Raw genomic sequence first — 15,872 nt, 5'->3', positions numbered from 1 at the left:
TTTTTATGCTATAAACCATATTGGAATACATTTGCCTGTCATAATAACTTCCCATCCTGTTAATGCTGTGTAGTATCACTTTAAATTCAAATCCATTTCTTTAGTGACATCCTCCTACAGGAAGTGACATCATTTTGGAGGAACTCAACAACACAAACACCTGTAAGTATTAGCAATGTCTTTGTGATATTTTGTTGTGTTAGTTGGTTTGTCTCACTCACCTAAAAGATCTAGTTTTATTGAGCTTGAAAATAAAAAAATATAAGTTTGAAATGTCAGAACAGCAGCATTTGAACGAGGGCATATTTATGAAAGATATGAAAGAAACATACTGTTTTATAGAAATACAAACATAATTGTTTTTTAAGACAGTTCAAAAGATACCAAACCAAACAATGTTTCACCAGAATCTGGGAAAATAAAAATTGTGATCACACACCGATTTGGCTGTCTGGAATTCCTCCAAAGCTAGTAGATGACAGCATATTATATTATCATATTATGTTATACCTTTGTAGGCCAGCCACAACAAGAACAATCTTCTTGCATATTTCGCATAAGGCCATATTTACTGGTTTCAAAGAGCTGTGTTGAAGTTTTTAGGACCTTAGGAAGCATAGCTTAAGCTAGATGGTGTTTTAAGCCCCCAATGGCTCCTTAGAGGCAGCTAACCCTACCCTCAACCTTAAACCTACCCATCCCCTCGCTGCCTGGAAGGTGCCGTTGGGGGCTTAAAACACCAAACACCCATAGGGTTCAATCTTTGAGACTCAAAAACATCAAATACCAAACATGCAATACCCACAGCACACATCATTTTTACATGAGTGCTACAAAATCATTATTTATACTGTAGTGTTCTGATCACACACACACAAAAAAACAGATATCTTTCATCATAAAATGCCTTAAAGACAGAATATGGGATAAGATGCATGCAGTATTTTTTAAGCAGTAAATATGTTCATTTCATTTTCTCCTGAACCAGGTTGACCTGTTGAACCAACAGTGGTATGAAACGGTCTGTGTAACGGTGGATCTGAGGTAAGTCACATCAGCTTCTTTGCAGGTCGACCTGGAAGTGCAGCAGAATGTCCAGGAGTGAAATCGTATGTCCACAGGTTGTTTTTGTTTGTTCGTTGCGCTTTGTTTAACCTGTGTCCAACCTGTGTCCTATTTCCAACTTGATTGTTTAACGTGTCGAAATAATGAATTCCCAACTCGGAAGTAGGAGTTTCTCAGTTCCGCTTGAAGCCAGGTCAAGCGACAGCTCTTATATGTAGTAGTTATTTTAGTTGTCAGGGCTGTATTTTTAAATATTGTACACCAAAGCTTATAGTTAGTTAAGCTAAGGATTCAAACTTCTTCATGTAAATGACTTGTTAGATAGGCTGCTATGCATGCAGAAATCATATTGGTTGTGTAAAAGTGATGCAGATTTGTTTATTCGTTTTGGCTACTTCCATATATATTTTCCCCCAATTTACTTGTTGCAATAATGAATGTTTAGTTTTGTATAGCCAGAACTTTGACTAGTCATAAGTTATTTTGGTCCATACTGAAGCAGATTCTAGTCAAAAATCTCCCACTTAGACAAGAAGAGCCGTTCGACTGAGAGTTAAAAGTGATCTGTCACATTTCATACTGCTTCTATGTGGCATTTAGGGGTGAGATTGTGTTAGATATAATATACTACACTAGCATGGACATTAATTTCATAATGGCATGATGGTTTGGCAAATCTAGTGATTGATAAAGCAAAACCCTCAAACCCTTGTTGTATCAACTTGGTACTTTGTAAATGCATATTTATTGTTGGACATTCTGTTACAACTAAATTTGCTTGTGTTCAATCTACTTACATTTATGCAATTGAAGTTTATTAAGTCCATTTGTTTTGGGACTACATTAATCATTTTAGTTGCATTAACTGAAATGGGCTGGGGATTTCTAATTCCCAGCATGCTTTGGGTACTGGATTGAGAGAGAAAATGTTGAAATGAATAATTTTATGTGTTTTTTTTAGAAAGATGAAATTACTTGTTAGTGTTTAATGTTAATGTGGTATATTTTTTTGCTTAATTAAATTGAACTAAAGTAACAATTCTTAAACATTTAGTCACAACTTAATTTCATTACGTTCTTTGGCCGGTTGCATAAACTGCTTACAAGTTAGTCATCTATTTGATTTCTTTTAAGAACTTTTCATCTAATTTGAATCTGAAAAAATGTAACACTGATTAACACTAACTAATTGCTAGTTGTTCAGACACTTTTTAAGACGCAGTCTTAATTTAATGGCTGTTTATGCAAATGGCCCCAGTTCACATACATTTTTAATATGGGACTTAACTTAATAATCCATTTGTGTTGACATCTGAAACTGGACAGTGAATTTCTAGTTTGACAGCATGCTTTGCATGGGACTGTTTGGTAGAGTAAATGTTGAAATCAAGTTTTATTTTGTGTGTTTTTGAGTAAAGAGAAAGATTTGTTGGTGATATAACTGATCAATATAAAAATATATTTATTTCAACAAAGGTATTTAAGAACTCAAAACTACAGTTAGTACACAACCATTCAAAAGTTAAATAAAAGTAGTAGTTAAAAGTATTGAAAGTATTAAAGAAAAATCTTACTAACCCCAAAACTTTTGAACTGTAGTGTAGGCTACATGTATTATTATTTTTCATACGTTCATCCTGCGGTCACTTGGCACGTCCACATTGGTTGTCATAGTAACGACACTAAGGTTCAGCGCATAGTTTTTTTAGTAATAAAATGTTTCACAGATTTCAAGTACACAGTGTTCAAATCTCAACACAACTGATTTGTTTTGTTTTACACACCATAGAGATTCCTGTTGACATTCTCTTCCCCAACCACTCGCTTCACGGTCACTAATAACCTGTTCCCTTCATGTCAATCATATGCGCTCAATTATCACATCACTGTAAAATTATTTTAGTGTGTTTTTAAATAATGCTAATTACTAGGAAGAAAATGTGTTAAATAAAAAGTAAACATTCAATACTTGTAATCAAACACAAAGTGGTTTCCTGAAACACATTAGCAGTCTTTATTAAATTGTTTAGTTTACTATTGGAACCTTGTCTGGATTAAAAAAAGTAATGATAATAAATTAAATTAAAACAAGTAATAAACAAGAACAAAAATGTTATAGCCCAATATCAATACATTTTGTTACACAGCTTTGAATTTGGCAGATCCTATCCTATAATTATTTTAATAAATGAAGGTTTTAAAAAAGGTTTTAATGGCATTCCCAGTGTGTTTTGAACTTTTAGAGTTAAATGTAATATCATACATGACAAAATACTGATGAGATTGTGATACATATGATTAGAATAATGATATGATTATTCAAGAGGAGACAGAGCTCTAAAGGTCTGCTCATACCAAGAACGATAACTATATTAGCGTCCACACCAGCAGACTCTGCAGTTTTGTCGTCTGTCGCTTTAAATGCTCGAGATTTTAAAAGCATGATGGATTCTGATTGGCTGTCAATGTTTTTATCGTTCGACAGCTAGAAAAAAATAGTATGATTCCAACAATATCGTTTCCTTTGCCGTTAAAGTTGTCATGTGAGCTCTGCTATTCTTTTATATTTAGAATGATTTTTAGAACTATATCTTTATCTTTATTCGTTATAGTTATCATCCTTGGTGTGAACGGCCCTTAATACTGACCTTTAGATTTCCTCATTCAACATTCAATCGTGTTTTCTGGACAAAGCTTTGGCTGTGGCAGTGATCACCCTACACTTGTGTTATTTGGCCTACGCTGCCATTCATTTAAAAATGATTGCAATATACTCTAAAATATTTGTATTTCTGATTACTAACTTTCTGATAATATTTGAAATGTTGCTTGTGGTGAGTGATTTATGCATGTTGCTTTAATGAGCAATTACACATAGAAGCATTTAGCATGTTCATGTGCGCAATTGCTAGTTTGTAGCTAAGCGGAGACTCGTTTGAGTTACTTTGACACATGTTTTTTATTGGGACTTAATTCAGTTGAGTGCAGATTAGATTTTACTAGTGAAAAAGTTTTTTTCAGTTTTGTGTGCAATATAAATCTAACAGACTGTGGCGTTCCGTCTGATTCTGAGACTAACGACTACCTAAATAAGGCCCTGTTTACTCCTGGTATTAAGTTGCTTTTTGGTCGATCAAGTAGACGAGGGAGACCAGCCCGTTCTCATCCTAGGGCATAATATACTGACGCTTTTGACATTTCGTCTACATCGAACGCACATGGCACCCTTTAGCGTCAATATGAGACGCAGATAGATATGGGCCAGAAGGCGCCTCCTAGCGGTCTAACCCTAACCCTACCCCAGACCTAAACCTACCCATAACCGAACAAAGCTCTGTGCGTGTCATATTGACGCATGTGCGTTCGATGTAGACGAAATGTCAAAAGCGTCAGTATATGACGCCCTAGGATGAGAATGAGTTGGGGAGACACATCCCCGTTTACACCTGGTGTTTTAATCCGTTTCTTTTGTCCACTTTAAACCACTTCTGTCCTGATGTCTTCGAGGGAAGGGTCTATGGCCGGGTAAATGTATGTTTTTTTCAGATCTTTCGATCTAATGGACAAAATAAGCTCACACAATTTACATATAAACACAATCGTACATGACAGAAAAACATACAGAGAGCATCAGCTTTCATTTCTGCTCTGACAGCCACAAGATCACGCCGAACGCTGTTAGTGTGTGTTAGAAATCAGGAATGGTGAGAGACCATTGTGCTTGGTACGTTTTTAGTCTTCAAACCAAACTTGGGTCTCCAGCCGACAAAGTTTAAACCCCGTCTGGCTTGCACGCTTCACATAATGTTTGCACATTAGGTCAGCAGGCGGAGAGTAGGCAGTCTTTTGTGGCTGTTTGAACACATGAGCGTTTACACTACGAAAGCAATCCGGTCAAATGCGTTTTCGTCTACCTCTGGAAGTGATTGAAAGTGGACAAGCTCAAAACGTTTTAGACCCCATTTACACCTGTATTTAGCATCGTCCACTTGTGATCCGATCGACCAAAACACATATTAATACCAGGTGTAAACAGGGCCTAAGTAGTAGCTTACCAGGTGCCAAACAGTTTTACTACTTTACTACTGAAAAAGATCATGGCTGGATCTCAGTGAGGCAGGACTGTGTATGTTTCAACTGTTTCAAACTGCAACTTTCATATTCTCTTTGGATTTAATGTTACTTGATTAACTCGGATGCAATGTTACAGCAGCATTGATGCTGAAACGCTCATGGCTGACTGGGTGCCAAAGATCTGCTGCATGTGAAACTCTTCAACCGTTCCATCACTGGATTCACGTTTTCTGCATGTCACTTTGCTTAATAATCTCCTAACAATCCTTCAACTTGGCTGCACATTCCGGAATCCTCAAAGCATGAAAACAGCTGGCTTCCAACAGCCCGACTGTCAGGGTCTCCTTCGCTGTCCGTGATGGAAATATCAAACCACTGAGCTGGAAGTGGACATCTCAATCTAAGTCCTTCTCACCATCCACCACCACACACGTCCTCCACATAATTCATGCGCTGTGAGCTTTCACTGGATGCTTTTCAACCTTTTATTTTTTTGTCTTTTTGTTTCCCTTTTTGCTCTGTTTGTGTGAAGCCGGGTGCACAGTATATGCTTTTTTTTCTTTTTTTCTGGACATTATTTTGACAAATTTCAGTAATTGTAAACATCCTTTTTCCGTCTTAATATCAGTCAATTTCAATGTTTGATTATTTTAGGAATCTTTTGTTTACTTTAGACACATTTATTTGTACAGCGCTTTCCATGATACCTTGTTTCAAAGCAGCTTTACAGAAAATCACACTTTATCTATCTATCTATCTATCTATCTATCTATCTATCTATCTATCTATCTATCTATCTATCTAGATCTATCTATCTATCTAGATCTATCTATCTATCTATCTATCTAGATCTATCTATCTATCTAGATCTATCTATCTATCTATCTATCTAGATCTATCTATCTATCTATCTATCTAGATCTATCTATCTATCTATCTAGATCTATCTATCTATCTATCTATCTATCTAGATCTATCTATCTATCTATCTATCTAGATCTATCTATCTATCTATCTATCTAGATCTATAGATATAGATATAATAGATATAAATCAGTGATCTGCTCCAGCTCGTTAAAGCAGGATGGATTCTGATTGGCTGTCAATTTACAATCAGCTGGGAAAAATTTTTTGTGAAAGTGATTCCAATGATAGTGTTTCTTTGTTCCGTTATCGTTAGTTATTTATTGTAGTTGTGATGTGGACTCTGCAATTCTTTTTATATTCAGAATGATTTTTTTATAATATAGGCCTATCATTGTCGTTATCTTCCTTGGTGTGAACCAAGTGCTTTACCATAGAGCACGTTTCAGAGCTGGGTGATATGATGAAAATATAACAATGATACAAGTCATCCTCCGGTTTTAGATTTAGCTGTATTGTATATGTCAGTGCCACAGTTTTATTAGATATTGGGTTTATTTTTCAGTATTGATTGACTGTACATTTTGCCATATGTATTTCCTGTATCAATATTGCAGTTTTATTGTGAGAAGTAAGTGAAAGTAAACAATTCTCAGAAAGCATCAATGAAGATATGATTCGGTTGTCTTAAAGGGATAGTTCACCCAAAAATATAAATTCTGTCATTAATTACTTTCATTTTTGGGTGAACTAACACTTTAATTGAAAAATATCCAGTTATCAAAGAGTCTAGTGTGAGTTTAACATTTTCCAAATTTGATTAGCAGTCATTTAAGTGACAATGTTGAGAAATATAGGGTATAGCTTTAATTTCAGTTAGTATGATGATTTCAGGCAGAGTTACTGTAACGTGATGACATTCATTCAAATTACTTCTATTGTGAATTTGTATGATACTTTTGTTACTCTGTTGGGTCATCACTTGTGGTCTCATTGTCAAAAATCTGCGTACTGAAACAAAACCAAATTGAAAACTATTGGCAGAAAGACATTCGAAGAAAGGTGACTTGAGACAATGAGGTTCTCTCTATATTTTACTCATCATAAACCATATTATTAAATAGATAGCAATAGAAAGAAGCCGTTTCATCCCAGGTGGCCCCACAAATGCACTGGAAGTGTCTTCACACGGTGCTTAGATGCTCTACATGAGCGACATTAAGTATGCTGGCTAAATATTTCAATGTTGTAATGGAAGCATTAAAAATGTGACATTTAATTCTCAAAGTGGTCTATTGGAGCATACAAACGCACAGGATAGATTTGCCCCATTGCTTCTAGAACGATTCACCCCATTTCCAGAACAGACCAATCAGTTTAATATGAAACCCCTTGTGCTTATATAAATTGCGTACATCCGAGGGTTGCATGTGCATGCACCGTATTTTCTCATATTGCCAACTGCAGATGAATGAAGAGGAGAAACACAATCGTGGGGTTTGGTAAAAAGCGTTCTGCGCGCATGCCGAATGAAATGACTGACATCCATTTAGTTGATTTGCCTCTGGCAATGAAAAAACACTTTTGAAATGAATAGCATCTTTCCAATCCCTTTCAAAATGTCCATATCTCTTGTGTGCAAGATTTCATCTTTCTTTAGCTTTTCACATAGCACCACTCGCATTCAGCTTGCAAGCAGTAGGCATGGTTTTGAATTAGCTGAGGCCTTATTGTCATATATATTCACATAAGAGCATATGGGGTTTGATGTGCAAAATATATATTTTTTGACATTATGATGTTTATGATTTTATAAGTCGAATTGTATACGTTTTCTAAAATGGCAAATAGTGATCATTTTAGTACAAATCTATTTATAAATGCTCTTGAATACGTCATTTTGTCATTCGATTTCCTACATAGCCGTTCTAGCTTCTTGTCGCTTGCATTTTTCTTCTTGTCTATTAGAGTATTTGCAACTCATCAGTTTTATTGTTTTGTTTTTACGTTATTTTACTTTAACTTTATTATTTTATCTTATCTTATTTTATTATTATTTTATTTTCAATACATCAGATAATTTATAATCAGTCAGTCAGTGGCACAAGTAAATAAACTATTTTATTCTTGCATAATAGAACAATACCAGCTGATCAGTATTTTATTTTATTTATTTTTTTTTTTTTTTTTAAGAGTGGGATAATTTACAACCATTCAGTCATTGGCACACATTAAACCTATTTATTTCAACCCTGTTTATTTCAACTTTGGGTTTATTTTTCATTAATGTCTGACTGTCTGTACATTTTGCCATATGTATTTCTTGCATCGATATTCAATACAGAATCACTTAAATTGTCGATTTTCCAATAAGGACACTCTTAGAGTTATAGGTTCATCTGTAATACTGTGGACTTTTTGTCCAAATACTAAACCTCTTTGTCTCAAGCGCTCCACTTCTCTGGTGAAATTATAGTCTTAGCTTTTTTTTATTAATCAAACATGAATATTTTGTAAGAATCTCTAGTTTTATTTTCTCCGGGTGCCATGACTTTTTCCTCTTCGTGTCTTATGCCTGCAGATCCAAATCAAGCGGTAATGGACAGATAGCTCTCATGTTTCTGTGAGGGACTACAAGGTGTCTCCATGGGAGGATGAGTGTGATAAATAAATGAGCAGATGAGTTGGTCTCTGACAAGTGAGGGACACGGCGTATCGGGCACATTTTTGATAGTGATCTAATTCAACTGGCAGCCATGGATGTTGATTAAATCAGAATGTCAGACACTTGACAAGTCGAGACAAAAACAGAACGAAAAGCCTGTTGGAACAGCGGGATGTACCGCAAGATGGTCGTTCCCAAAACGTGTCTGGAAAGGAAGACTCACTGGGGATTGTGCCGATGCGGTCGATGTTGCCATCATCAACCCCGTTAAACCCAGCCATAGCCCTCTGACCGTCGTTCGCCTACAGCTTCGGAGTGTGTGTGCTTTAGTAGCAAAAAAAAATGCAAGTACAGTTGAGAAGTACCCCTGTAATTACAGAGCGAACAAAAGCTTTCTTTGGAAAGGCAACACAAAGGAGTATCAATGGCACATCACTCGGAAGGCTGGGCGGGAACGCTGCAGATGGAGGCCTCATTGAATAGCTCTTTGAAAAGGGTGGATGTCGGAGCAAAATGGCTATCACGCTCCAGTAAGGATGTTTTGCGATGACTTTGTCAGTGTCACTTACACATTAAACCCGTGTTGTCTTTTCTCACATCTTGTGTTCGGTGCGAAAACCTTGTGTTTCTCATTTGCAAGCGTCGGATTCATAATGCGATGTAATCATAGATCATCATTGAAATCAACTAGATTATCATTGAAATTATTCAGTACATTCTGTCAGTAACACTTTACAATAAGCTTTTGTTTGTTAATAAAATTTAGGTAATTTAGCTAATTAAATTAGTTAAAGGGATAGTTCACCCAAGAATGAAAATTCTTTCATTAATTACTTACTCACCCTCATGTCGTTCTAAACCCGTAAGACTTTCGTTCATCTTCAGAACACAAATGAAGATCTTTTTGATGAAATATGAGCTATTTATGTCCCTCCATTGACAGTTACGCAACTACCACTTTGACGCTTCAAAACGTTCATAAACCGATTGTAAAACTAATTCATATGAATTGAGTGGTTTAGTCCAAATTTTCTGAAGAGACTCGATCGCTTTATATGATGAACAGATTTAATTTAGTCTTTTATTCACATATAAACATTGATCAGCGAACATAAATAGAAGCTCAACCGAATCAGCTTGACACGCGAGAACAAACCTCTTCGTGAAGCTCAAACGTGCTGCGTAACACAAGAATGAACCTCATTGGTTCTTCTTGAAGCTCAAACGTGCTGCGTAACACGAGAATGAACCTCATTGGTTCTTGCTGAAGCTGAAAGCGCTCAATTCATATGGATTAGTTTTACGATCTCTTTATGAACTTTTTGAAGCAGCAAAGTAGTAGTTGTGTAGCTGTCAATGGAGGGACAGAAAGGTCTCTGATTTCATCAAAAAGATCTTCATTTGTGCACTGAAGATGAATGAAAGTCTTACGGGCTTGGAACAACATGAATAATTAACGACAGCATTTTCATTTGGCAGTGGCTATTTGCACTAAGTGAAAATAGCATATTTTCTTAGTAATAGATGCTATTCACACCATGTAAAAATAGCCATAGATTCTATTTGCTATATTTAAAATAGCAGCATTTTCTTTGCAAAAAGTGTAAATAGTAGCCTAGTTAGTATTTTAATGCCGCCTTATTGGAACAATAAAGCCCTCCCTACACCTAACCCTAACCCTAACCCTAAACCTAACTCTACCCGATAAACACTTTATTATTAAATAACCGTTAGGCAATTTAATTCCACTTTTTACATATTTTCTTCATATTTATTTAAAAATAAAAGCCTTTCCAATCTGATATGCAATGGGAAAAGGGAGAAGAACGAGTTCAGCAAATGGCAGATTCGAACTCGGGTCGATCGCATCAAAAGTGTCTGCAGTGTGCCTTACCCCTACACCACTGCACTTGCACAGATCACAGGCATTTTTGTACTTTTGTCTGGACCAACCAGACGCCAGTGGGCGGAGTTAGTGTGAATAGCCTCTGCCAACAAGGCGGCTATTTGCTCTTAGTGTAAATAGACACTCCGTTTTCATTTTTGGGTAAACTATCCCTTTAACATGAACGAACAATGAGAAATACTGTAGCTCTACCGCATTTATTAAATCTTAGGAAGTAGTAATATTACCAGGGTGGGAACACTTTACAATAAAGTTCCATTAGTTAACATGAACTAACAATGAAAAATACTTCTAAACCATTAATTAGTCATAGTTAACATTAATTTCAACATAACTTATACATTATTAAAATCAAAAGTTGTATCTGTTAATATTATTTATTGGACCGTTGCTAACATAAACTAACAATGAACAGTTATGTTTTTATCAACTAATGTTAACAAAGATGAATAAATACTTTACATAGTTTGTTAATGTTAGTTAAAGCATTAACGAGACCTTATTGCAAAGTGTTACCATTCAGTCTCTCTTTAAAGAGCTCTGCTGAATATTTACAAAAGAAAAGCATGGCGTCGTAATGCATCTCGAGCAGACAAATTTCAAAATCAAACGTCACGAGAAGTAAATCATGGACACAAATTCGTACAGATGTAGCGACGGAGCCGCCCGTTCGCTGTTCACCTCGTTCTCCGCACGCCCACACAGAGGTCAGGGTAGCATGTAGCCAGTCGTTGTGCTAATCTTCTTTGTCACTCATAAAATTTACACTACATCTCCCTGTTGGAGGCCTGTCATTTTCCTCCTGCCTTCAGCTGTCACCACACACGAGTAATTACTCGGAGGGTTTGAATGGGCCCTTGATTATTTATAGGGTCGGATGTCTGAAAAAACCTTATACGCTGCTTTGAATTATTTCACATTAGTGATAATGCATGAAAACGAGGACTTTTTCTCCTTCCAGAGCTCAGGATAATCATGACCACATAGGAAGTGTCTCGCACCGGCAGGACTAATGATCGTAAAAGATCTTCTTCAAATGGTTCGGAGGAATGAGACTAAACATAATTTCAAGGCTGAGTGAGAATGTCAGGAAAAAGTACTGTGATCTTTTCAATGTTGTGCAGAACCTGCAGACTGATCTCAAGGATACTGGCTATGTCGAAGATTGAATGTGAATTAGAAAGCTTTGTTTGCAAAGTTAGATCCTCTGTAAGGTTTAGGAGAGTAAATGCGTGGGCTATGTGGTGGAATTGAAACGCGTTTGTCCGAATAATGGCTGATGTGTGTTTCAAAACTGTTTTTAGAGCAAAAATTTACCGTTTTTAATTACAGTTTTGAATTGTTTTCCAGTAAATACATATTAAAACCGTATAAATAAGATGTTGAGATTTTTCATACATTGCATCTTGTGGAATTTGTCATATTGCACTAGCAGATTTTTTTTCACTTGTCTTTAATTTGTTTAACTAGTTTTTAACTTTGTTTAACTTGTCTGTTCTTTCTTTTGATATATTGCATGTTCAGATATTCATACAACAAAGTATTCTGGGGGCCATGAAATTTTTGTCAAATGGTCAAAAACACTGGCAGTGGCTGGCAACTTTAAAAACAAAATGGAGCCAGGGAAAGAGTTAAGAATAGCTCTTTTGGCTTGTGCAAGTAAGCAACTGCCTAGCAACACCCTAGCAACCACTCAGAACGCCTTTGCAACTGCATAGCAACGCTCCAGCAGCCATCCTCTGGCATGGCAGCAAGTTTTGGCATAGGCAAGGACAGTTTTTGACTTGTATTCCAGTAAAAACATCTTAAAATCCATAAAATGGGATAAATAAAATATATTTAATATAAGGCAGATTTTTTCTTTTTAAAAATTTTCTCCATTTTTTTTTTTTAAACATAAACTATAACACAGGCAAGCTAGTAAGAGCTGTTTTGGTGTTGCTGGAGCACAAGCTCTTGAAGCTTCGCCCTCTTCTTGAAAGGGGGTCTGGAGCACCTTATTTACATTTAAAGGGACAGACACACACAAAACGGCGCATTTTTGCTCACCCCCAAAAAGCGTAAATTTTAACATGCTATGAAAAATGATCTGTGGGGTATTTTGAGCTAAAAGTTCACATACACACTCTGCGGACATCAGAGACTTATTTTACATCTTGTAAAAAAGGGCATAATAGGTCCCCTTTTAAACAACTTCAGACAACTTTTGTGAGTTGAGTATTAAACTCCTCTGAAGACACATGCTGGAATAGTGTGGTAACTTTTTCTTTGTGATTTCACTTCCTGTCATGCTGAGATTATGACTCCTCCTGTGGCTCTATATGTCGATTGCTGCCTTTTACAATCATGGTCCCATTCTGGATTGTTTTGTTCACCTGTTTAATCATTTTTATGCATACAGAAATCACAAACCTCTCTGCCTTCTTTTCAAAAGAAAGGTCAGAGCAGATAATTGTATTGCTCAGCGGTTGTCTTTCACTTACTTGATCTTCAGTTGCATGGGATTTGTAGAGCACCGATGACCCGTTGGCATCACGTTTTGAGTCAAATTTCAATTGTCTGTTTCGCTCCGTGGATGAACATTTCCGCCTAGCGTTTACATCCAAGTATCTGTAGCTCAGGTAATTTGATCTAGGAAGATTTTGATGAGAAATGTTCATATGGAAATCTCTGACGTGTGCATTTTCCTACTTTACAGAGTAAGTCTGTTTCTGAACAAGGGGAATGCTGAGAGTAGATCTGAATTTTCAAAGCTGAGATACAGTTATGACAAATTGCGAGACATGTAAGAGCTTTGAAACTTGTTTGGCATTATTTGATATCCTCTTGTATGGTGCATTGAAGTGTTTACGCTGTATTTTTCAGTCAAAACAGTATTTGTATTGCATAGCTTTCTGGATATTTATATTTGGATTTTTCTTTCTGTAAATAGAAGATAGCAGACAGACAATTATTGGGCAAATGTGATAAGCAAGTAATGCATGTAAGATTTCCACTTAAACTTACATTTTACATTTAACAGATGCTTTATCCAAAGCGACTTGCATTGCATCCAAGATGCACATTTACATTTTATCAGTTCTTGCTTTCGCTGGGAATGGATCCCATGACCTTGTCACTCACATGAGCTTCAAAGCCAACACTTAGCCATAGCTCCAATGTTTTTCGTATTGCCGCTGACAACTTCCCATGCTTCTTTAAACTAACACTCAGAGCTTACTGTGCACATGTGAGAGTAGATTGTCTTTCAGTGATGGACAATGCAACCTTCACCATTATCAGAATTGTCACGGGCTACCTGCACAACACTTATCTTTATCTGGAGCAGCAGATGGCCTTTCACACGTGTCGTTGTTGTGACTGAAGCCGTCTCCTCTTGATGTGACCTGAAACAAATGAGCCATGAGAACAGATATACCATCAGCGTTACACACCGGAGCCATTTGACTCTCTTGGACAACATTGTGCTCTCTCTCTCTCTCTCTCTCTCTGGCTGGTGTGATGATTAGTTCCTGTTTCACCATAATGTCTTTTGGCTTACAGCAAATTGACACAAAGATGAACAATAGAGAGTTAAAAGACTAGAGCTATGTGATCCAGGCAGAAGTTAAAGCTGAAGCTTCAATATGTCACAGTGATGTTCTTTGGTTATATTGTGCACAAGGGCATTTATTAAAGGGATAGTTCACCCTAAAATGAAAATTAAGTCATCGTTTACTCACCCTGTTGTTGTTCTAATGCCGTATGCCCTTCTTTCTTTTTTCGGATCACAAAAGGAGAATTGTACAAAAACCAAAAACGTCACGCTCTTACATAGCAGCGAATAGCGACCAGCATCAAGCTTTTAAAAAATGACGCAAAAGTATCACGTCAACAACCCCAGGGTGAGTAAATGATGACTTAATTTTCATTTTAGGTTGAACCATCCCTTTAAGATTTCATGTTGCCTGAGAAGACAATAAAAGCAGTATTAAGTAGTGACCAGGTGAGGTTTTGAGGTTCGCCTCAGTTTATGCAGGCACTTATAAATTTACAATTAGCCTCATCTCTACAACTTCTTAAGGTTTGTGACAGTGTCACAGGCTCCACTAAAGGGCAAGTATTTGAAACGGTGAATTTCTTGCGACAGCCCTTGATACCCGAAGAGCTATATTTAGGGTGGATAACTAGTACTGCACAGTATAATCTGACATTTGGACCACAAGGGAGTCTTACTGCATCGCTCGCAAATGACAGTGTCACTGTTGGTTTGCGTCCCCGGTGGAATAGGTTAAAGAGAACAAAACATGTTTTTGCTGTGGAGCGCTGGCCCGGCAAGACAGATCTAATAAAACTGGATTTGATTGCAGGGTATGATCTGACGGAGGCTGTCATTGGTGAGTGAGCCTCTTGAGTCCAGTGAGTGCAGGGATGGGGGGAGGAGGAGGAGGAGGAGTGGAGGAGTGGAGGAGCTGCTTGAGGAAGGACAGAGAGAGTGATGCTCAGGGTCAGGGGTGAAAGACGGGACCGGAAGGACGCAAGACGATCCTACTCGTGATTATCTATCTATCTATCTATCTATCTATCTATCTATCTATCTATCTATCTATCTATCTATCTATCTATCTATCTATCTATCTATCTATCTATCTATCTATCTATCTATCTATCTATCTAATTATCTATCTATCTATCGTTGTATCATTCTATCTATCGTTCTATCTATCATTATATCTATCGTTCTTTCTATCTATCGTTCGTTCTGTCGTTATGTCTGTTCTATCGTTCTTTCTATCTATCGTTCGTTCTGTCGTTATGTCTGTTCTATCTATCGTTCTTTCTATCTATCGTTCGTTCTGTCGTTATGTCTGTTCTATCTATCGTTCTTTCTATCTATCGTTATGTCTGTTCTTTCTATAATTCTATCATCGCTATGTCTGTTCTTTCTAATGTTCTTTCTATCGTTATTTCTGTTCTTTCTATTGTTCTATCTATCTTTTGTTTGTTCTTTCTATCGTTCTATCTATCATTATTTCTGTTCTTTCTATCGTTCTATCTATCTTTTGTTTGTTCTTTCTATTGTTTGTTTGTTTGTTTGTTCTTTCGTTCTTTCTATCGTTCTATCTATCGATTGTTCTTTCTATCATTCTATCGTTTGTTTGTTCTTTCTATCGTTCTATCAGTTGTTTGTTCTTTCTATCATGCTATCTATTGCTTGTTTGTTCTTTCTATCATTCTATCTATTGTTTGTTTGTTCTTTCTATCGTTCAATCATTTGTTTGTTCTTTCTATCATTTGTTTTGTTCTTTCTATTGTTCT

General features: G+C 36.5%; 1 protein-coding gene across 4 annotated transcripts in view; it reads left to right on the top strand.

Annotated features, from left to right (window-relative positions):
• tshz2 (teashirt zinc finger homeobox 2) overlaps window positions 1–15,872 on the top strand; it is a 125,905-nt gene that overhangs the window by 12,311 nt on the left and 97,722 nt on the right. The window contains exons 1-2 of one of the 4 annotated variants that reach the window (XM_079850436.1): window positions 104–162; window positions 989–1,044. The exons of 1 other annotated variant lie outside the window; for it this stretch is intronic. Coding sequence is in view for 1 of the 3 variants with exons in the window: in XM_079850435.1 (XP_079706561.1) it covers window positions 1,112–1,121 (10 nt within the window). In the remaining 2 variants the exon portion in view is untranslated. Of the gene's footprint in view, window positions 1–103; window positions 163–988; window positions 1,122–15,872 lie in introns of those variants that run through there. 2 more of the 4 variants (XM_079850438.1, XM_079850435.1) reach the window with 2 other exon arrangements.

This window comes from Squalius cephalus (genome assembly GCF_949319135.1).
Source record: "Squalius cephalus genome assembly, chromosome: 18".
Classification (NCBI taxonomy): Eukaryota; Metazoa; Chordata; class Actinopteri; order Cypriniformes; family Leuciscidae; genus Squalius; species Squalius cephalus.
Note: the sequence above shows the minus strand (reverse complement) of the source record. Positions and strands in the feature narration are given on the sequence as shown.